At 41.5% G+C, this 22,120-nt stretch overlaps 1 protein-coding gene across 2 annotated transcripts in view; it reads left to right on the top strand.

The window, feature by feature from the left end:
- ADCY8 (adenylate cyclase 8) overlaps positions 1–22,120 on the top strand; it is a 214,533-nt gene that overhangs the window by 187,187 nt on the left and 5,226 nt on the right. For both annotated transcript variants that reach the window (XM_075920134.1, XM_075920135.1), the window contains 2 exons: positions 14,149–14,307; positions 16,877–17,023. In XM_075920134.1, coding sequence (XP_075776249.1) covers positions 14,149–14,307; positions 16,877–17,023 — 306 coding nt within the window. The remainder of the gene's footprint in view (positions 1–14,148; positions 14,308–16,876; positions 17,024–22,120) is intronic.

Here is a 22,120-nt window from a genome sequence, read left to right on the forward strand (position 1 = left end):
TACCCCTTTCCTGGTTTCTCATCCAATTTCTCTCTCCTGCGCCTTGGCCACCAGTCACCTCACACACATTCTCCATCCCCACTGGTTTCCCGTCCTAGTCTCCCTCCCTGAGCTTCTCCAATTTCAGAGTTTCTTGTTCAATTTCAGTGGCCCACTTCCCCCACACTAATTTACAGTCTCAGTCTCTTTGCCCAGTCAATCCCAATTTTCCTCCCATGCCTTGACTCCTTCTTATTTATCTCCCTTCCCTGCCGCAATATCTTCCCATTATTTCAGTGCTTCTCAGTCCCCTTCTCCTTTCCCGGCCAGTCTTCTTCCCTGCATTTTCCTCTGATCCTAGTCTTCTGCACAACTACTAGCTCCTATTCTCTTCCCCACATTCCCCACCCCAGCTCTCAGTCCCAATCTCCTTGGCCAACCTGTCCCAATTGTACTCCCAGGGGCTGCATCTAGACTGGCAAGTTTTTCCGCAAAAGCACCTGCTTTTGTGGAAAAACTTGCCAGCTGTCTACACTGGCCACTTGAATTTCCGCAAGAACACTGACTTCCTACTGTCTGAAATCAGTGCTTCTTGCGGAAATGCTATGCTGGCCCCGTTCGGGCAATAGCCCTCTTGCGCAAACGCTTTTGCGCAAGAGGGCCAGTGTAGCCAACGTGATATTGTTTTGCACAAAAAAGCCCCGATCGCAAAAATGGTGATCGGGGCTTTCTTGCACAAAACTGCGTCTAGATTGTCACAGACGCTTTTCTGCAAAAAGTGCTTTTGCGGAAAAGCGTCCGTGCCAATCTAGATGCTGTTTTCCACAAATGCTTTTAACGGAAAAACTTTTCCGTTAAAAGCATTTGTGGAAAATCATGCCAGTCTAGTCGTAGCCAGGATGTTTGTCCAAATCTGCTCTTCCCTATGATCCAGCTTTAGTCCCTTCTGCATTCAGATCAGGCATCTTCCTCACGCACAATGCCTAGGCTCCGTGGGAAGGTCCTGGACAGCGTAGTTTATATATTCAGATAGCCTACAGATGGTCAGATCTGCAATTGCAGGGAAAGTCCTGTTCAATTCCCAGCTGGAAAATGTTCAGTGTAGACAGAATTATTGGAGACTTTCGCTGCTTAAGCCTAATAAATTTCTACTGATCATGTGTAAACTATAATTTTCCAAGGATTTATACTTGGAAAATCTGACTGGATTTTCAGAGGGACAGGAAAAGGCACACTAGTGACACAAAGACCAACCCTTGCCACATTTCTAAGTCCTTACTCCGAACCTGAGGGTACGAGGGCTTTCAAAAAAGGTTGCCCATGTTCTCTTTTAAAATGGAAAAAATATATTTTTTTCTCTAGCCTCATTATCACAAATGGTTAAACCATTCTGGCTGAAACTTAAAAAACAGCCTGATGCAGACACTTGAAAAATTTCAGTCAAAACAGTTATAAGCAACTAAAAACAGGGTCTTATAATGGATAACATCAGGCAACCTTAATAACAGGCTGGTTTTAATATACCACTGCATCATCTTGTGTTCCTTGTTGTGTCTCCTAATCTCAGCTTCTCCTCACTTCAATTATACACTGAAACCGTGCATAAATCAAAGAAAGAGCCCAACTCTTCCAATATATAAAAATAAGGAAATCACTATGGAAACATGGAGATAATGGAAGTTTGCAAGAAAGGGGTTGAAAGAATTGTAAATGCTTTTGTGTTGTTTGTTTTTAAATTACATAGTATTCAATGGTATGGAGAGAAATGAGTCTTAAAAGTGGATGGTCAGAACATTAAAAGCCCCTCAGAGAAAAGAATAAAGCAGATGCATGTATTTATGTAAAAAAAATTAAAACTTTAAAGTATAACAAAACGTTTTAAAAAACCTCATCAAATGTGCTAAATAAAAATCATGACAGTCTGATTCTTCATACTGCTACTCCAGTATTATGCTGTAGCAAAGCCTCTGATTTCAGCATACATTGGTGTAAAATTGGACTGATGTGATGAAGGAATATTTTAGTGGGGAAAAAAATATGTGAAATGATTCATTTAACATGCCCAAAGGGAGATGAATGTGGGAAATACAAGCTCAGGAAATGAAAGGAAGTGTTGTGCACAGTGGCTCCTGAAAGGGGCTGAATGCCCTCCACCTCACTGCCTCCTCTGGGGATGGAGCCCTTTTCAGAAGGCACCCAGGAACATTTTCAAACTCAGGTGCTTAAATATGGCTTGAAATAGTTAATTTAAGGCATGTGTGTGTGCAAATGTCATCCTTGCTGCCTCCTGTATGAGCCAGCCTCAAAATCTGAAACCAAAACCTGAGGAATCTTAAACTACATGAGCTAGAAGTATCAATCACACCCTACAAAGCATGGCCAGCTTCAACTCACTCCTTACTGAAGCAAAACTCTTCTGTAGGATTTTGATGTGAGTAAGCCAGGGTGCCAAGTCACATGTTCAAAAACCATGAGATCAGCTTTAAAAATTCGGAAATTTTAAAAACAGTAATATGTAGGTTCTTCTGATTTGCCTCTGCTCTTTCAGGTCATGTTTTCAAGCTTTTATCTGCAACCATGTGGCTAAAAATTACTGCAATTTAAATGAACGCCGAAATGCCCAGATAACAACAGGAGTCCAGCTTCTGGAGATTTATGAAATGCAACACCGAGCAAAATAACTTGGCCCTATGAAAGCAGTCACTTGTGCACTTAGTAAAGGGCTTGCCCAGTGTCCAAGCCAGCTGGGAGATCACCCTGAGTGCCAGCTTCCAGGAGAAACCATACCATTGTGCTGTTTGGCCTAGGCCAATGCCATCGTGTCCAATTTGACCTGTGTTCATGAAACCTGTTATGTTGCAACAGCATCTGAAGTAAACACCAGGGCTACATCTATACTGGCAGCTTCTTGCGAAAGAACAGCCGTTCTTCCGCAAAAACTTGCCAGTTGTCTACACTGCATGAACATTCTTCCAGAAGTAAATTTACAGTACATCATTGTAAAACAGGGCTTCTTCCGGAAGAGTTATTCCTCTCCCCACGAGGAATAAGCCCTCTTGTGCAAGAGTTCTTCCAGAAGAGGTCAGCGTAGACAGGAAACATGAATTTCTTGCGCAAGAAGCCCCTATGGTTAAAATGGCCATCAGAGCTTTCTTGCGGAAGAGAGCATCTACATTGCCATGGATGCTCTTGCACAAAAGCACATCCCTTGTGCAAAAGCACATGTCAGTGTAGACGCTCTCTTGTGGAAGAGTTTTTGCACAAGAACTCTTCCGCAAAAGAGTTCTTGGGCAAGAAGCTGCCAGTGTAGATGTAGTCCAGGTTTAAAGTTAGGGATAAAGCAAACAAATTGGCCACTTAAGGACAAGTGTTCTGCAAGTTTCCCTATAAACTCTGAACAGGAAGTGCAGTAGAGTATCAGCCTATGAGTGAGAGGCATATGCAGTTCAAAAGTCTATACTACAAAAGAAAGCAGTGCTTTTAGCATAGGCTCTGCAGCGACACAGTCACTGGTCCCTTTCTTCACTCAGCTGTGGCAAAATAGGCTAAGGCGCGTGCTGTTCTCAGAAGATTTATTAAGCAGGAGATGCCTATTAAAACAAAAGTGAGTGGTCTTCCATTTCAGAACTGTTAGCTGTCTGCTACTCTTTATGCAGCCTTACAAACTTTATTTAAAGCTAAGCCCTCATTCTGCATGCATGGGCTTTTACATTTCTTTTGGGTGATACAATCTAAACAGCGCAAGGCTGTCTAGTCACAGGGAGCAAATTTCCTACACAACTCATCTCTTGTGCAGCCAGTAAGTCTGGAAAAATCAGTCATGCTAAACCCCTAATTAAAAATAGTTCCATTAGCAATATATGATATCTATATAAATCATATTTCCATTCCAGGAACCTGATTTAGTATGAAAACAAGCATTCTTAGCCTGAAAGTTATATTTTAAAAGTATCTGACTTAACGCAGTATTTTGAAATCGCATGCTGTACAGGAGTGTTCTGGCATTTTAGGCAGCCCCACTCCTATAACCAGCCCATGTTGAAGCATTTATTCCATTTAAAAAAAAAGTCACATAGCCCAAATTGCATAGAAATTGAATAGACCTTAAAAAATTAAAAATAAAACAGCATAGACAAGTCCCTCTAACAGAGAAAAAAATACATCTCAGACAAAAGCCAGCCAAGGAAATGCTTGGGGGAGGGTCTAACAGATAAAACAGCCATTAGCCCTAACTTTAATGCTCAAACTCTTTCCCAGCTGCTGAAGGGAGGCTTTAATAATGGCAGGGAGAGTGAGACCAAACAAGCCACAGCTGAATCAAGACATCCTGTTTCTCTTCCCCAAAACAGGCTTATTGGGAATGCCTATAAAACTGGAGCCAGTTACTATCTCTACTTTTTTTAGTTCATAGATGGTTGCTTTAGGCTAGGTTTATTCCTTATTGTCAGTGGATGAATTTTACTTTATTTCTCTAGATGGCTTTTCATGCATACATTCATATTTTGTATATCCTATATATTTGAGAGAATTTGTCTGTGTTTGTTCAAGACCTTCTCCTAAACAGCAAGAGCTAGGACCACCACATTCAGTATATGGCTTCCTTTTATCATTAACTCAAAGCAAGGAAAAGATTTGGTTGTGACAGGAAAATGGAGAGTGCCTAAAATGGGATTGCTTCTCAAAAAAAAATACAGAAAAGAGACAGAATCACCAGATAGGTGAAGGGGGCTGGCTGGAGACTCACCTCCTCCACCTCTGGGACTGCCCCAGCTCTAAGCCCTTCACCTGCCCTTTCAGGAGAGTGGGGGAATTGAAGCTCCCCACTGTTCATATGGCTGTTCCCCTTCATCAGGAAGTGAAGGGAAAATACATTTGTGAATTCCTCACTCTGACAAGGGAGAGAAGGGAGCAGAGGAACCTGGACCTGCCATAATCAGGGAATATGCACCCCTACTCCTGTGTGTCTGCTGGAGCTGCAGCAACTATGGAAAGGTGCTTCTCATCTAGCCCCAAACTGCTGTGGTGAGAGAGGGCTGGGGTTGTCCTCTCTCCCTGGAGCAGCCTGCATATTGAACCCGTCATCCCCAGAGCAATGATTTAAATGAAGCATGGACACTTTCATTTTATTTTCCAAAACACAAATATTTAATTAAAGACTGAGCAACACCAGAGAAATCTTCTAGCATATATAAAGAGGGGGAAGGAGAGGAGAAAAAGGAAATTCCAAGTCAATAATTGATTCCCACTTAAAATGCACTGCAATATGGTTAGAGTTCAAAATCTGATCAGAGCTCAGTGTGTTTATCTTTTAACACAATATATGGCATTTTAAGATACTATAGAGTATGCTAAAAAGAGAGGATTTTCACCAGCTAGGGTATACATTTATGACCTATGATGACAGGGTAATATCTCAGTCCTGCAGAGCTCTATGGTCTGGCTGGTTGTACTGATGTGCCTAGATATCTGTTTCTCAGCCACAACATAAACATGATTATCTGAGTTTCCTCACACTCTCTACCTTGTTACTCCAAATGAATGATTCCTTTCCACTGAATTAATTCCAAGGGAGATTAAGTCCACATATTCACACTAAGGAGCATCTTGTAATTTATTTACATTTATTTTAGATACTTTTCCTCTCCACCTGCTTGAGTTTTGTCAATGAAAAGGGAGGCCATCTTCACACCTTTCTGCACCTGAATAACTTTGAATATGGAAAGGGGCTCTTTGTGGGGAGAGGTGAAAACAGGACAGTATTGGGGGACTAGAAAAGAATCTTAGGAGAAATAGATTAGAAGGAAAATTGAAGGAAGCTTTGAAATTCAATGTAATGTTAAAACTCCCTCTTGTTGGACTACTGGGTAACCCTTCTGGAGACTCATCCATCTCCCACTGAGGCTTTCCACTGAACTCAATGGGAAGTGGCAGGATCTGAAAAACCCCATGTGAGGTCAGAAAGCACATTTGCAAGCACTCTTTCCTTGGACTCTGTTTGGTCCAACTTGTAATTATTTGCTCATCGGGGAAGCACCTTCAAGAGATGTCTTTACTACACTCCTTCATCACAAAAATGAACTGAACTAGAAACACTGAGAAACCTGAGAATTGAGCCCTTTAGCATCCTGTGCTTTCACCAGGCATGGTGATTATATGCACATTCAGGCTGAATGGTATCTCCACTCCTACGCTATGTCTACACTCGTGGCTTCTTACGCAAGAAATATGCAAATGAGGCTAAGCGTGGAATATCGCCGAGCCTCATTTGCATACCTAAAGAGCCGCCATTTTTGCAGAAGAGACTCTTGCGCCAGAAGGAGCTGTCTACATTGCCCCTTCTTGTGCAAGAAAAACCCTCTTTTTTCTGATTATTTTAAAAATAAAAATCCTGATTATTTTCAGGAATAACGGCATTGCGCAAGAGGGTTTTTCTTGTGCAAGAAGGGGCAGTGTAGACAGCTCCTTCTGGTGCAAGAGCCTCTTCTGCAAAAATGGCAGCTTATTAGATATGCAAATGAGGCTCGGCGATATTCCATGCTTAGCCTCATTTGCATATTTCTTGCACAAGAAGCCACGAGTGTAGACATAGCCCTAGAGTATGGGGCTGTTTATCATCCCCTGCAATAGTCTTTTTTTTTTTTTACTCATTTCTAAGGGTGGGCCCATTCCATTTGTTCTTAGATAAAAATAACCTTACATTTTAGATATTGACTAAAAACTTTTGTTACCTAAGTAGAGTATCTTCCTAGATATAAAAACCACTTTCACCCACAAACTCACCTACAATTATCTCTGGGGTAGAACACAGTAGCCATTCTTTACCAGGGAGACATAGAAATTGTTACACCTGAAATAAGTGGGAATTTTAAATTGCAAAAATTAAATTCTTCAGAACGTATTTTGGCCTGGGTACAAAAGCTAATCACTGCTGTGCTGGAGTGGGTTTGAAGGAGTCCTATGTTAAAATTCTCCTGGTATTTGTAGTTAATTTTTCCATAGGTGGTATGAGTATACAAATAATTTCAAAGCTTTCATTCTACCGTACAAAATAAGATTGGATAAAACCTTCCATTATATGTTATGAGAAATAGTCTTCAAATAACTGCAGTTTAAAATGTTATAGATGACCAATTTTCTAACTCAATAAGTGTTTCATCCAATCCAGGAAATTCTATTAGTCTTCATATTGACAAATAGATCACAAATCTAAAAATTATTGGTAGCTTAGGCACAAGTATTTAGAACTAGATCATACTTATGATGTGCAAGTATCATGAAGTCCAGACCAAGATATAAAAGTAAATTAAAACAAAGCTGAAAACAATTACGAGCCAAGTCATCTGGGAAAAAGGATTTAATTAGTAAAAATATGAATGATAATTGGAAATTGTTTAAGAATACTTTGTTAGGTTCCCCAAAAGCCATAATCCCACAATAGGGCAAGAAGGCTGTATTGGTTTAAAAAACACCCTGATTTAGAGCTATAAAATAAATATGTATATGAAACCAATGAAAGAAAAGGAAAGATGATAGTAGTAAATATGTCAGATGGTAGGAATTACCAAAAATTGATAAGGGGAGCAAAGGGACCCACAGATAAATGCATGGACATCTCCTTTAAGCGTAAGAGGAAGGAAGTTTTTAAAATATATTAGATAGAAAAATAAACCTAATAATGGTATTGGTTCATTACTAGATGGAAATATTACAGCAATCGATAATAACACAGCAAAGGCAGAAGTGTTCAATAAACATTTTTGTTCTGCGCTTGGGAAAGACAGATGTTATCGTCATATCATGCAATACAACTCTTTCCATTCCACTAGTATCTCAAGAGGATGGTAAACATAAGTTACAAAAGTTAGACTTTTAAAATCAGCATGTCTGGTTAATTGCTCCTATAAGATTTAAAAGATCTGGCTGAGGAATTTGCTAGTTTATTAATGTTGATTTCTAGTAAATCTTGGAACACCAGAGAAATTCCAGAAGACTGGAAGAAAGTTAATGCTGAGCCAATATTTAAAAAGGCTATATAGTATGACCTGGGTAATTACAGGCCTGTGAGTCTGACATTGATCATGAGCAAGGCAATGATTAAACAGATGATTAGGAAAGAATTAAAGGAGGGTAATGTAATTAATGCCAATCACCATGGGTTTATGGAAAATAGAGCCTGTCAAATTAACTTTATCTTTCTCTGATAAGGTTATAAGTTTGGCTGACAAAGGTAACAATCTAGATGTGATGTACTTAGACCTCATTATGGCAAAGGAAATTTTGATTAAAAATTTAGAATGTTGTAAAATTACCATGGCACACATTAAATGGATTAATAGCTGGCTAACAGATAGGTCTCCAAATGTAATTATAAACAGGGAATCATCATTGAAGAAGTCCCATGATGACCTATTCTTGGTCCTCCTAGGCTATTTAACATGTTTATGAATGATGTGGAAAAAACCATAAAATCGTAATGGATTAAGTTTGCAAATAACACACAGTGTAGGGTAGAGGAACAAAAAATACAGGCCATCATAACCTGATGGAAGACCCTGTCCTGGGAAGCAGTGACTGAATAAGATCTGTAAGTGGTGGTGGAAAATCAGCTGAACATGAGCTTCCAATGTGATACTGTAGCCAAAAGACTTAATGGTATGTATGAAGAGAGGAATCTCAGGTAAAGTGGAGAAAATATTTTACCTCAGTGCCAGCACCTCTGGATCACTGCATCTATTTCTGGTGCCCTGTGCTGGGGTAATGAGCTCCAATCAATGGCTCAGCACTCTCATCACAGAGAGTTTCCCCAGAGTCAGCTGATTGAGGAAATAGTCTACTTATGGACTGATTAATTTCTCCTAACTTGATAAAAGGCAGAAAGAAGGTGTCAGAACGAGGACAGACCCAACTGTCAAGATTGAAAGAGATCTCTTTTCTTTACAGGGCCTTGATAAACAGGCACTAAAGGTCAAAGGGATTCAGCCTGTTGTGTTGCACTCTACCGGTGTGCATGGAGGGGACTTGAAAAAATTATACTGATTTTATACTAAAGGAAGAGAATCTCAGCAATTTCTGGGGTGGTGACAGATAGCAGTGGGCAGGGAACTTGAACCCCAAAATTGAAGAAGAATGTTGATAAATTGGAGATGGATCAGAGAAGAGCAATAAGAATAATGAAAGGATTACAAACCCTGCCTTACAGTGATCAAAGGAAAGATCTATTGATCTTAAAGAGAAGATTAAGGGGTAACTTCATTACAATGTATAGGTTACAATGTAGGGAACAAAAATGTATAATCTCTTCAGACTTGCAGAGAAAGGTATAATACAAGCCAATGTATGGAAATTGAAGTTAGACAAATTCAGACTAAAGAGGGATGTAAATTTGCAATGATGTGGGCCAGCAGAGGTATAAGACTCTGGGGCAAGATAAGAGAGGGCTGACTCTATGGCTATGTCTACACTGGTGGGTTATTGTGCAAGAACATCTTGTGCCAGTGTTCTTGTGCAAGAACTCTTGCGCAGGAACACATCCACACTGCCATGTGACTAATTTGGCTACGACAAATCAGGAAAGAGATCTTGGAGTTATCGTGGACAGTTCTCTGAAAACTTCCACACAGTGTGCATCGGCGGTCAAAAAGGCAAATAGGATGCTAGGAATTATTAGGAAAGGGATAGAAAATAATACCCAGAATATCTTACTGCCCCTGTATAAAACTATGATACACCCACATCTTGAATACTGTGTACAGATGTGGTCTCCTCACCTCAAAAAAGACATTTTGGCCTTGGAAAGGGTTCAGAAAAGGTCAACTAAAATGATTAGGGGTTTGGAATGGGTCCCATATGAGGAGAGGTTAAAGCGACTGGGACTTTTCAGTTTAGAAAAGAGGAGACTGAGGGGGGATATGATAGAGGTATATAAAATCATGAGTGGCGTGGAGAGGGCCGATAAAGAAAAGTTATTTATTAGTTCTGTAAATAGAAGAACTAGAGGACACCAAATGAAATTAACGGGGAGCAGGTTTAAAACTAATAAAAGAAAGTTCTTCTTCACACAGCATGTAGTCAACCTGTGGAACGCCTTGCCAGAGGAGGCTGTGAAGGCTAGGACTATAATAGAGTTTAAAGAGAAGCTAGATAATTTCATGGAGGTTAAGTCCATAAAAGGCTATTAGCCAGAGGATAAAATGGTGTCCTCGGCCTCTGTTTGTCAGAGGCTGGAGAGGGATGGCAGGAGACAAATCGCTTGATCATTGTCTTCGGTCCACCCTCTCTGGGGCACCTGGTGCTGGCCACTGTTGGTAGACAGGATACTGGGCTAGATGGACCTTTGGTCTGACCCAGTACGGCCGTTCTTATGTTCTTATGTATGCAAGCGCATCCATGGCAGTGTGGATGCTCTCTTGTGCAAGAAAACTCTGATGGCCATTTTAGCCATAGGTCTTTCTTGTGCAAGAAACCCCTGCCATGCATCCACACTGCCCTCTTGCATGGGAGCTGTTGCGCAAGAGAACGTGCACCTGTTAAAAAAGACTGTAGCTCTTGCGCACGAAGCCCTCTCTTTCCACGCCGTACTGTAAATCTTCTTGCGCTAGAGCGGGCGGGCAGTATGGATGCTCTGCGGAAGAATGGCCGTTCTTGCGCAATAACCCGCCAGTGTAGACATAGCCTGGGTTCTTGGAAGGGGCAGGACCTTGGTCCAATGGGCATGGCTGGGGTAACCAGCTTTCAGCACCACCCAGAGCACACTGCACCAGCCCTTCCTGCAGCCTTCAAAGCCACCAGGAGTATACTACGAGGTGTTCTGGCAGCAATTTAAAGAGCCCAGGGCTCTGAGTGCCACCACACCTGCAATGGTGGCAGCAGCCAGGAGCCCAAGCCTCTTTTGAATCACTGGGTTCTGGGGAAACTGCCCCCTTTACCCCACCTTGTCATCAAGCCTGGATTTGGGTACTTAATCACTGGAACAGTTTTACAAATGGTCAAGGTGAACATGAAAACAGCCATATTGGATCAGATCAAATGTCCAAGTATCCCAGTATCCTGTCTTCGGACAGTGGCCAACGCCTGGTGCCTTGGAGGGAATGAACAGAACAAGTAATCGCTCCCATTGGCCATGAACAGTGATCCACAGCCAATGAGAGAGGGTGCAGGTAAACAACATGTCTCGTGGCCAGCTAACGGCTTGCTCTTATGAGCAGCAACCCAAAGTTTAAAACCCCCTGATTGACAGCCCCACGTAATTCAGAGCCAATGATACCATTTTGACAGGGAAGGGAGGGCTTAAACCTCTCATACCTGGGTGCTGCTTGCTCTTCTTTCCCTTCACTTCATTACCACAGAACAAGGGGAAGTACATAGCTTGCATCACTTACTCCTCTGCCCCGTCCCTTCATCAGCCAGGAGTGAGAGGAATGCATGCAAGCTGTATGCTTTCCTCAATAGTGAAGTGAAGGAAAACAAGACCAAGCAGTGTCCTGCTACCTAACCCTACCCCTGACCTCCTGAAATGGTGCTTGTGCTCAAAATTCACCAGTGGATCTCATGACAAGTAAATTTGAGATGATTTTATGCCTTTTCCTGGTGATGTAAAAGTAGATCTGGGTCCTATCTGCACCCTGTCTCATAACACAAGAGCATAGGGTCATTCGATGAGCCTAAATAGTTTGTCAGACTATGCACAGTTAGCCTGTGGGACTCATTGCCACAAGATATAACAAAGATCAAGAGCTTAGTAGGTTTCATATGGATAACAAGAGTTTTAGAAAATAGTACAAAATAAATGCAGACTTGGAAAGAGATATAAGCCTATATGCTGCAAACTTAACCTCACTCCTGATAGCTAGAACTGAGTTTATCCCATAACTGTCCTTAGAGAATTTCTTGCACCTGTTCTCAGAAGCATCTGTCACTGGACAGTGTTGACAAAATACTGAAGTGGATGGACCACTAGACTGTCCCATTGTGGCAATACCTAAATTTTTTGTTCAGCGTTCTCCACCCACTCAGGATTATACCTTCTAGGACAAAGATACCAAGTCTCTTATCTAGTCTACTCCCAAGTACAAGGATCTCAACAATCATCATTGGCAGATCATTGGATTGGCTAATGAACCTCACAATTAGAAAATGTGCCTTTTCTCCCATTTGAAATATTTCCATTCTAGTTGTGTGAGTTACTCCTACTTGTATCATCTCAAGCAGCATAAACAGTGTTTGACATCTTTGATGGCATCCATACACAGATGAAACCCCACTATTTTCAATAACTTTCCATAGAGTCTTTCATCACTGAATACTTCTGCACCTCTAGAAGGATTAATCTGCAGTGTCTTACTTCAGATCCCTTATTAAAGCACTCTAATTTGAAGCAATGCCTACAAATATATTAACAATGGTGAGCCAGTTGGTATCCTGAGATCGCTGCCTATCATTCTGACTAGTATTGTCTCACTCTTAATGTATGCTCCACACGTCTGTCTGTACTCACCCATTGCCTCGTGTTCTTCCAGAAATCGTGTTTATGGCACCTTGTTCAATGGCATCAAGACACATAACTGGGGTTCCCAAGCACTATTGTTACACAAATAATAAATAGCCATTTTGCAACCTTTGGAACCAGAATGCAATATGAACAGAACTACAGATTATTCATATATAGGCAGTCCCCGGGTTACGTACAAGATAGGGACTGTAGGTTTGTTCTTAAGTGGAATTTGTATGTAAGTCAGAACTGGCGTCCAGATTCAGACGCTGCTGAAACTGACCAGCGGCTGACTACAGGAAGCCCGAGGCAGAGTTGCTCTGCCCTGGGCTTCCTGGAATCAGCCTCTGATCAGTTTCAACAGCGGCTGAATTTGGACGCCTGGGACAGAGCAGCTGGGGCGCTGCCGGGTAGGTCCCACAGCGCCGCACCTCAGCGCTGCGGAGACCAACCCAGCAGCACCCCAGCTGTTCTACCCCAGGTGTCCCCAAGTCAGCTGCTGCTGAAACTGATCAGCGGCTGATTCCAGGAAGCCCGGGGCAGAGCAACTCTGCCTCGGGCTTCCTGTAGTCAGCCACTGGTCAGTTTCAGCAGTGGCTGACTTGGGGACGCCTGGGGCAGAGCAGCTGGGGTGCTGCCGGGTTGGTTCAGTAGCACCGAGGAGTGGCGCTGTGGGACCAACCCGGCAGCGCCCCAGCTGCTCTATCCCAGGCGTCGTCGGTGAGAAAAGCCTGGTCTGCTGGCGGGGGGGGGGGGACGCACTAGCTGCGCCCCCCCCCAGCAGACCAGGGAGACGCGGGTGGTGGGACCGCCGAGACGCGCCGCGGTCCCGCCCGCATCCTCCGCGGCTTTGCTCCGCGTCTCCCTGGTCTGCTGGGGGGCCCCCTCCCCCAGCAGACCAGAGAGATGCGGAGCAGCTTTTCTCGCCCCGGAGGACGCGGGCGGCGGGACCGTAGCGTATCTGGGCGTCCCGCCGCTCCGTCCTCTGGGGTGAGAAAAGCCCCGTTCATAACTCGGGGACTGCCTGAAGCTACAAGACAATATATATGCTGCCACTGTCATATATAAGACGAAAAGGAAATGTCTATTTACCCTAGCAGCAAAAACAGCTCACTTCATGCATCTCAAACTTGAAAATCCTTCTTGAAGCATGTTGAGCTTTTCAGACTCTTTTCACAGATAGAAGAGTGCTTGTCCTTGAGAGGTAAATTACCTCTTTCCGCAGAGTATCCTTATTCAGCCTTGCTCTGGTTTTCGGTGAAGTACATTTTAGTTGAAAACAATCATAAAAAGATGAATATATTTTCTGATTCAGGAGCCGGAAGCGTATGTTGTTAACCTAGCTATTTATTGGTTACTTTATCTCATGTCTAACTCGATAACATTATTCTTTGAGGAATGCAGATGTACTTAGTGGAAAAAATTATTGAAATGTTTCACTGAATATAATAGAGCAATATGACTAATGTTGTAGGGACCTAAATTCCTTTGCACTTCTTCTCATTGTACATGACAAAATGCTGACATTTGTTGACAAGAGAAAGCAAATTATTTAGGATTCATAGTTCTGTTGTCTACAGCACTGAAGTAATTTAGATAGCAGCCACACGCTTCCATGATTACAATCCAATGTCTGTGCTTATCTCATCAGACTGAATGTTTGCCTTTCTTCATAACTATAGCTTGAATACACAGCAAGGCTGGACTTTTTGTGGCGTGTTCAAGCAAAAGAAGAAATCAACGAAATGAAGGAATTAAGGGAGCACAATGAAAATATGCTACGCAATATTCTACCAAGTCATGTTGCCCGTCACTTCCTAGAGAAGGATCGAGATAACGAAGTACGTATCAGTTTGTTTCCGATACTTTTTTTCCTAACAAGCAAAAGAAAAATGGGGCCCTTTAGGATGCTACTAGAATTGTAAAGCTGTTTTCCCCCTATCTGACATTATTTGTCACATGAATAAAATGTTAAAAGACCATTGACATTGGAAAGTCACACCCTCAAAAGATAGGAAATACCAGAATTAATTAATGCCTGTGCAACCTTCATGTACTCCCCTCATGAATATGTATAACAGGTCTTGTTCAACATCACACAGGAAGTTTGTGGCAGAGCCAGGAACAGAACCCTGTCCTGGGCTCCAGCCCTGCCCCTTAAATACAAGAGTACATCATTAGTTTTATTAGTGTGTTTGTTTGTCCATCTAGTGTACTGAATGAAACAGGGTTTTAAAAAAAACCAAAAAACAAATCGAGACCATGTAATTAAAGAATGTATCTTAATGGGCCTCAACAAATGTAATAAGGATATGCTGAGAATCAGAATGAACAGAGAGCTATTCTGAGCAGGTCCTGAGACAGAGAACACAGATAATAACATTCGAGGGTAGTGGAAACTTTGGAGATCATTGATGGTGATCTTAGTTGTGGAGTTACTCAACAGATGAAGGAAATCCCAAGAAAAAGGAAAAAGGAGAAAAACGTGTCTTGATGTATAGTGACCAGAAATAAGTCAAATGTTCACAATGACTTTAGTAGTGACCAAGCTGAGTGTGTCCTAAAGTATTATGGAAATCAGGCTTGGGGTTGGAGATACACATGACATTTGAACCGTGGGTCAAGAACCAAGGTTATTTCTAGAATAGTTCTAGAATCAAGGGACCAACATTAGAAATGAAATGGGTTCAGAATCCTACTGGTCAGACGGTGCTTTTTTGAAAATAGATGTAACTAGCCAAACTAAGTGTTACAGGACAAGCCCCCATTTTCCTCCTAAAAGTTGTGATTTAAAGCACCAGCTAGGAAAAGATGGCATCATCTTCAGAAGTTACATGTCCAGATGTTTAAAAGTTTAGCCTCTAGGAGAATTTCCTGCTTTGCAAGAATTAAATTGCTCAGAAAACACAATATTATTCTGCACAATTGGAAGTGTGTAGGTGCATCTGAAAGAGAGCAAGACCAAAACACTTTTTTAAAAAATATGAAATAAACTTTAGCTCCAGGCCCTGCCATCGTCTGTCATGAATATACCTTTTGTCATGAATATACTATGGCTGCTGGGACAGTAGATGCTCCATCCTGCTGAACCATTGAGCTGTAATATATAAATTCACACACACTCATTTTCAGTGCTCAAATAATTTTCAAAAGAAGCATTGAAACCAGATGCCCAATAGGTCAATGTGGATGCATTCAGTACACTTACAGTTATATTTTCAGCTGCCACCTCTGCTTTTTGCAAGGCAATTTCCTGGAGCGATTATACCTGGGGAGGATTTATGAATGAGCTGGCTGGTATTAACATCTGGCAGATTACTGTACAATCAATCCTGTAATTCATGTCTGGCTATTAACTGAATTCTCCTGCTCTCAAAAAATTACCCCCCAGATGTGTCGTGTAAGCATTTTCTCATGGATTTATTATTTCTCTCCTAGTGCTTCCTACCAAACAGAAAAACTCAGCCACTGAAGGCTCAGCTGGTTGGTTTTATGGACAGTACTTGGTTGTATATGCAGCACTAGTGTATGTGTGTGTGCATATACACACACTCATTCATTCATACATTGTCTCTTATATAATTAGGGCCCCAGGTGCCACTCTGTGCTTTGCATCTATGAAATGTGGAGTATGGCCTCTCTAATACGTTTTCCCTGCCCTAGTGTAAGCATTTCCATTGCGCACAGGGGAGGGGCCGGGTACAGAAGTCAGCTGTGTTCCAAAGAACTTGAAGTGCTTTACAAACGTTAATGAATTAAGACTCACAGCACCCTTGGGTGGGTGTTGTTATTCTCTTTCTTACTGTTAGGGAAACTGTTGCTCAGAGAGAAGAGATGTGCCCGTGCCAGCAGAGTGAGTTAGTAGAAGAGTCAAGAACAGAAATGAAGACTGTTGATTCCAGACCCCTCCCCAATTCTTACCATTAGACAATACCACTCTTGCTAATCGCAAGCCTTCAAAAAATTGAGAAGGACTTAAAAATCATGAGATTTTCACAATAAATGTAGGCCTCTGTGTATTTGTTTTCTTGTGTTTGAACCTTTCAGGTACTCATTTCCAGTTTTTCTCTACAAGCATGAGGGCTGAAATGTTCTTTTCAGTGAAAGCCGAAATTCTTATGTGATCATATGCCTCAAGCTGATGGGGCTTTACGAAAAGCACCAAATATTACAAGAGACTCAGGATAAAATTTCAAGGGTTGGCAACACCTTTGGCAACCTCCACCCAGGGAACTCAGCTTGTCAATAGTACCTACAAAAGGCCATGTCTGGAACTATTTATTGATTCCATCATAAAATAAATGTTATGTTGTTCTTCAAAAGATACAGACAATGAATTTACACAACCAGACATTACCTATGGGATACATTTCTATTCCAACTTGTTGTTCTTTCCTTTTGTTCCTTTAGGAGTTATACTCTCAATCCTATGATGCTGTTGGCGTGATGTTTGCTTCCATCCCTGGATTTGCTGATTTTTATTCTCAAACTGAAATGAATAACCAAGGAGTGGAATGTCTCCGTTTGCTAAATGAAATCATTGCAGACTTCGATGAGGTAATACCTGCTTGTAGAGAAGGGGACTTCTTGAACTTTAAGTAATGAATACCCAGATGAGCAGGTCTGACATTTGATCAATCATGTCTATTGAGTCCCTGTAATATTTGTGCCTTGCCTTTACTTTAATTGGTATCCAAGTTGCATCTTTTCTTCTACTGAACATGCCAACTACTGATATTAATTACATTAGTAAGGTGAAGTTAAGACTGAAATTAGTGACCTTGGATTTACACCTGTGTGATTGCAATCAGAATCTGTCCCGATACATCTGGATAATATAGACATAGTCTTTAACTTGGTATTTGATGGTTAAAAAGGGTGAAGTTATCTGCAATAGTTTTTGGAAAGGAATGGTGCAGATATGGGAAATATAGGCATTGTTTTGAAGACAACTGATTTATAGACTCAAGGAGTATGAAAGACAAACAGTGAACAGTGTCAAATCACATCTCCAGATTCCTGAATAAAGATGGTACATGAAAGATGGAAAGATATTGACTTTTGATTGAGAGTGCTGGTCTGATCATATAGGGAGGGTATAGTTTTAGATATATGAAGCTGAACTAAGTTTCATGACAAAAAGTCTCGGAGGGTAGCCGTATTAGTCTATATCTGCAAAAACAACAAGGAGTCCTGTGGCACCTTAGAAATGAAGAGATGTATTAGGGCATAAGCTTTTGTGGGTAAAATCCACTTCCTTAGATGAGTTGGAGTAGAAATTACAGAGTTAGGAGTATATATAAGAACAACTAAAAAAGTTACTTGTCAATGATAGGACCAGTGTTAATGAGGCTAATCAAGTCAGGGTGAATGTGTCTGTCTCATTCACAGCATGTGATGTAGAGATGTGAATAACAAGAGAGGAGAAAATGGGTGTTGATAATCTGTGAGGAAAGCACTTAGAGTAAAGGGCTATATTTAGGTACCATTTCCTCAGTAAGGACAATCAAGTTTGATTTCAGAATAAGCACCAAGGGGGGATAAGATAACAAGAGGAGAGAAGACAGCTTAGCACAAACCTTTAAAAGTGTAATGGCTGAGAAGTAACCATTGCCAAAAGAGGAGCAGTTGGATAACTGAGTGTGTGCAGGAAGCAAGTTGTCCAAGGCTATTGCTAATTCTGACAATCACTTCATAGGGATGTCAAGCTAGATGGTGTCAATTCCTGCACTGTGGTCAGGAAGGATTAAAAAAGGAAAGGAAAGGAAAGGAAAGGAAAGGAAGAAGGGCTATTCTTGAGAAGCTAGACTTCAGCCCATGCAGAAGGGCAGCATAAGAACTGTAAAGCAGCTGGAAGCCAGAGTGGAAACTACCAAGGATAGATATAGTCAACCTGGAATGCAAACAAGTTTCAGTAGGCTGTGACTGCTTTGCCCTTCACATGTTACTAAATGGCAGCAGTTCTAGATCCCAGCTAGATGCAAGAGGCTCCTGTTTTCAGTATAGAAAAGCTTGAGCACCACTGATCCAGGGCATTGCTCTTGGAAAAGCAAATTAGAGAGCTCTGAAATTACCCTCAAATTGCCTCCATGTCAGAAATGTTGTTATCCAAATTTTACAGGTGGGGAACTGAGGTACAAAGATGCAAAGCCAGGACCCTCACCTTCTTCTCCCTGCGTAGTGTGAGAGGGAGGCTGGTGATAGGTACCTCTTGGATTTCGACTCTCAGGTGGTTGTTGAATAAAACATCAAAGATAAAGTGACAGATGAGGGGAGAAGACTGCGGATATGTCCACAGAACTGGGTGGGGCAGAGAAATTACTGGAGTGAAGTAGAGGTGTATAACATAGTTACATTTCAAATATCGTTGTTACTTAACAAGCTTTGCTACCAACTAGCTTCTGTCCTGATAGGTATAAATATTTATACTTAAGCTCACACATAGCTGTCACCATATTACTTTATTAATAGCTTTGTTTTTCTTTGTATATCTGATTTAAAACTTGATGCCTCAAAGATAATGCAAGGTTTATGCTATGAATTAATTGTAAGAAGTCCCATCATCTTGGCAGAATAATCACATTGCTGTAGCTGTGACAACTGAAGATATCTCACACCAAGAATATTAATGTTATTTCACATTCATATCCCTAACACCTACTCTGATTAATAAAGAGCCTATTAAGGGAATGTATTAAGTCTCAGACATCGTTAGCTGCATAATAGATTTGGTTTGATATGGATATTAAATGAAATAATGTGATCCCTTGCTGGCTGCTAACCTACTTGTAGTGTGGAGATGGAGTTTGCTTACTCCAGCTAGACTCTGGTCTGCAGCTCAGCAGTTTTGAAAGGAAGCAAAGAGGAGAGAATAAGTGAAAAGAGTCAATGATTATACACAGGGAAGAAGGAAAGACTCAAAAGCGTGAGCAAAATGTACTGCAATGAGAAAGGGAAGTCATTAAGCTTCCATTTTCAGCTGTACAGCATCCCCTAGCGGAAAGTCTGCAGGTTGCATTTTCGCTTATTCCTTCTTTGCAGACCTGTGAGCCATGTCTAGATGCACAGCTTAAGAGCAGCCCTGTTAGTGTTGGGACAATGTGGCTTTTCAGAATTACTTAGAATGATTAGAATGATAGAATGATCGTGGGAAAACAGTTGCTTTACTCAGCAGCAGTTCAGAATTAGAAGGGTGATTATGATGAAATGGTGACATCATAGGCAATATTTCTGCTCCCTGCATATATTCAGAAGCAGAGCCACTGACTTCAGTGGCCAACCTTCATTGTGACTGCTTATTATTCCTGTTTGCCCCAGTCAGTGCCAGCACAGCTGAGAGAGAGTGAGATGGATTGTTTACTGCTAGAAATTCTGAAACTAGAATCTAGCTGTGATGGGTGATGGCATGTGAGCCAGAACAAATCCAGTGTTCCTTTCAGAGTCTAGATTGAGTTTGCAAGCCTGGCAGGGGGAGAGGAACAAACTAATTACAAAGTCACGGAATGATAACAAACCCCACCTCCCTCGTAGCTGAAATGGGTTGTGCCCATGAAAGCTCATGATACCGTCTGCAAATCGTGTTAGTCTCTAAGGTGCTGCAAGACTTCATTATTTTTTGTTTTTTCATTCTTTGTTCAATTTGAGATTAGGGTTCATACTCATATTTAGGTAGGCAGAGAAGCTTTTCTGTTGCTATTCCTTCCCCACCCAGTCATGTTTGAGGGGAACATAAAGGTACATCCTGTGCTGAACCATTCTGTTTATATGTTGATGAGACTATATAATTACCTACCTTCCTTGACACACAGATATGGTGTTGTCTAACTCACCTTCTGTGCCATCCTCTTTGGTATGCGTTCTGTGGCAGAAGATGCAGGAAGGAAGGGAGGCTAGAGAGCTAGTGGTGAAAATCCTGTTCTGGATTCATGCAATTGCTGCACGTGCACTTTTAAGTCATGTGCTATGGTTGTGATATAAGCCTCTATGACCATCACAGCAGTCTGAAAAATAAGGGAGGAGTGATGTGCACCAGGAGAATGCTTCTGCGTGTAGACAGTCTGAGGAAATGAATCTGTGCTCAAAAATGGAGATGAATGTTGATTGCTTTATAACTTGGTGAACAAGAATGCTAGGATCTGGATGCAGTCTTCTGTCCCCATAGCAGTAGATCTGAGTTGAGGAAAGAAAAACAAACAAGACTCCCGGGACTGTATCTCAGCTATTTTGTGCTTACTGGCCTTCTGGGAAGCTGTACAATACATCAGAGAGTCATAATCTCCCCCACATTCCCCCCCCCCCCCTTTGTCCTGGGGAGAAATAACCTACATTTCTGCAAATGAATTCAAGACTTGCTCACTCCTTACCCCTCTCCTCCAACACCCCCACTCCCACATAGGTGGGGGAAGCAGTGGCCTCGTGAAGTCTTGCTTTATGTGCCAAGAGCAGCAGCCCATAGAGGATTCACAGGGGTGTAGAATCAGATGCCAGGTGTCTAACTATCCCTTATATCCTTGTATATCCTTGTTCAGCCACATACGGCCAGGCCACAGTCTGTCTGCAAATTTATGTATTTGGGGACATGCGGCTTTGGAAGTTGCTTTCCCCAAAGCTGCAAAATCTGTTGACCTTCAGAACCTGCTGTAAGGCTTGTCTAGTTATCTAAGCTTCTCCCTGATGGGTGAGCTGGGATATGTAGACTTCTGGATTGGCATGGGGAGTCTTTCAGTGTGACAGTGTCATTTGAGAATGCAATTATACATGATTTTCTAGTTTGTATATGTGCTCAGAGGCACTGTCAGGCACACTTACTATATGGACACCGTGCTGCTTTTTTATAGCACCACTTGTCAGAGTGCTACATGATTATTATTATAATTATTTGATGTATCTGAAAAGCCACAACCAAGCCCAAGCCCCCATTATTTTGTACACTGCACAGACATAGACACTGTTCCTGCCCTGGAAATTGCTGCTGTAAGGCGATTTATTTCTGATATCTCATTTTCTATCTAATCAATTTAATCTAAGATGCTTATCACCTTGGAATCTTGATGCTGTGATATTACTTGTTTTGGTATTGTAATAAGCACTTTCTACTTTACAGACAATTTTTTCTTTTCTTTTATCCTGAAATGGTTTATGCAGTGTTTATATCATCAGTCTTTTGCCGTAGCAGTTGTTATGCTGTCACAAATATAAATTATGACTTAACTGCAGAATCACATTTTCACACTTCACTGATTAAATTGTACTTACATAATATGCCCAGGTGCATGCTACTGGGTAACTTTGTGTGTATACCCTTGCGGACCAATCTTTCATTTTTTATATGATCACTAACTTCCCACTCACGTTGGATGTATAAAGAATGTGGGATCAAGCCCTTAATGGAGCTGCAGGCTAAAGAGGGGTGTTAATGTTAGAAAATGTCCCCTAAATTGCCTAGACAAGATAGTGAAGACATTAAGAAGGGGGGGGAAAACTGAGTCTATTTGAATATATTCCCACAGTCTTAAAATCTATCTTTATAAGGTGCCATCAAGCAGAAAATGAAAAAGAAAGCATTGTTTTAAACATGGGAGGAAGCAGCTGTTAAATAAGATACAGTTGATGTACAAGGGTATTTAAAATAATAGAAGAAAAAATAAGAGTGCT

This window comes from Pelodiscus sinensis, chromosome 2 (genome assembly GCF_049634645.1).
Source record: "Pelodiscus sinensis isolate JC-2024 chromosome 2, ASM4963464v1, whole genome shotgun sequence".
In the NCBI taxonomy this organism is placed as follows: Eukaryota; Metazoa; Chordata; order Testudines; family Trionychidae; genus Pelodiscus; species Pelodiscus sinensis.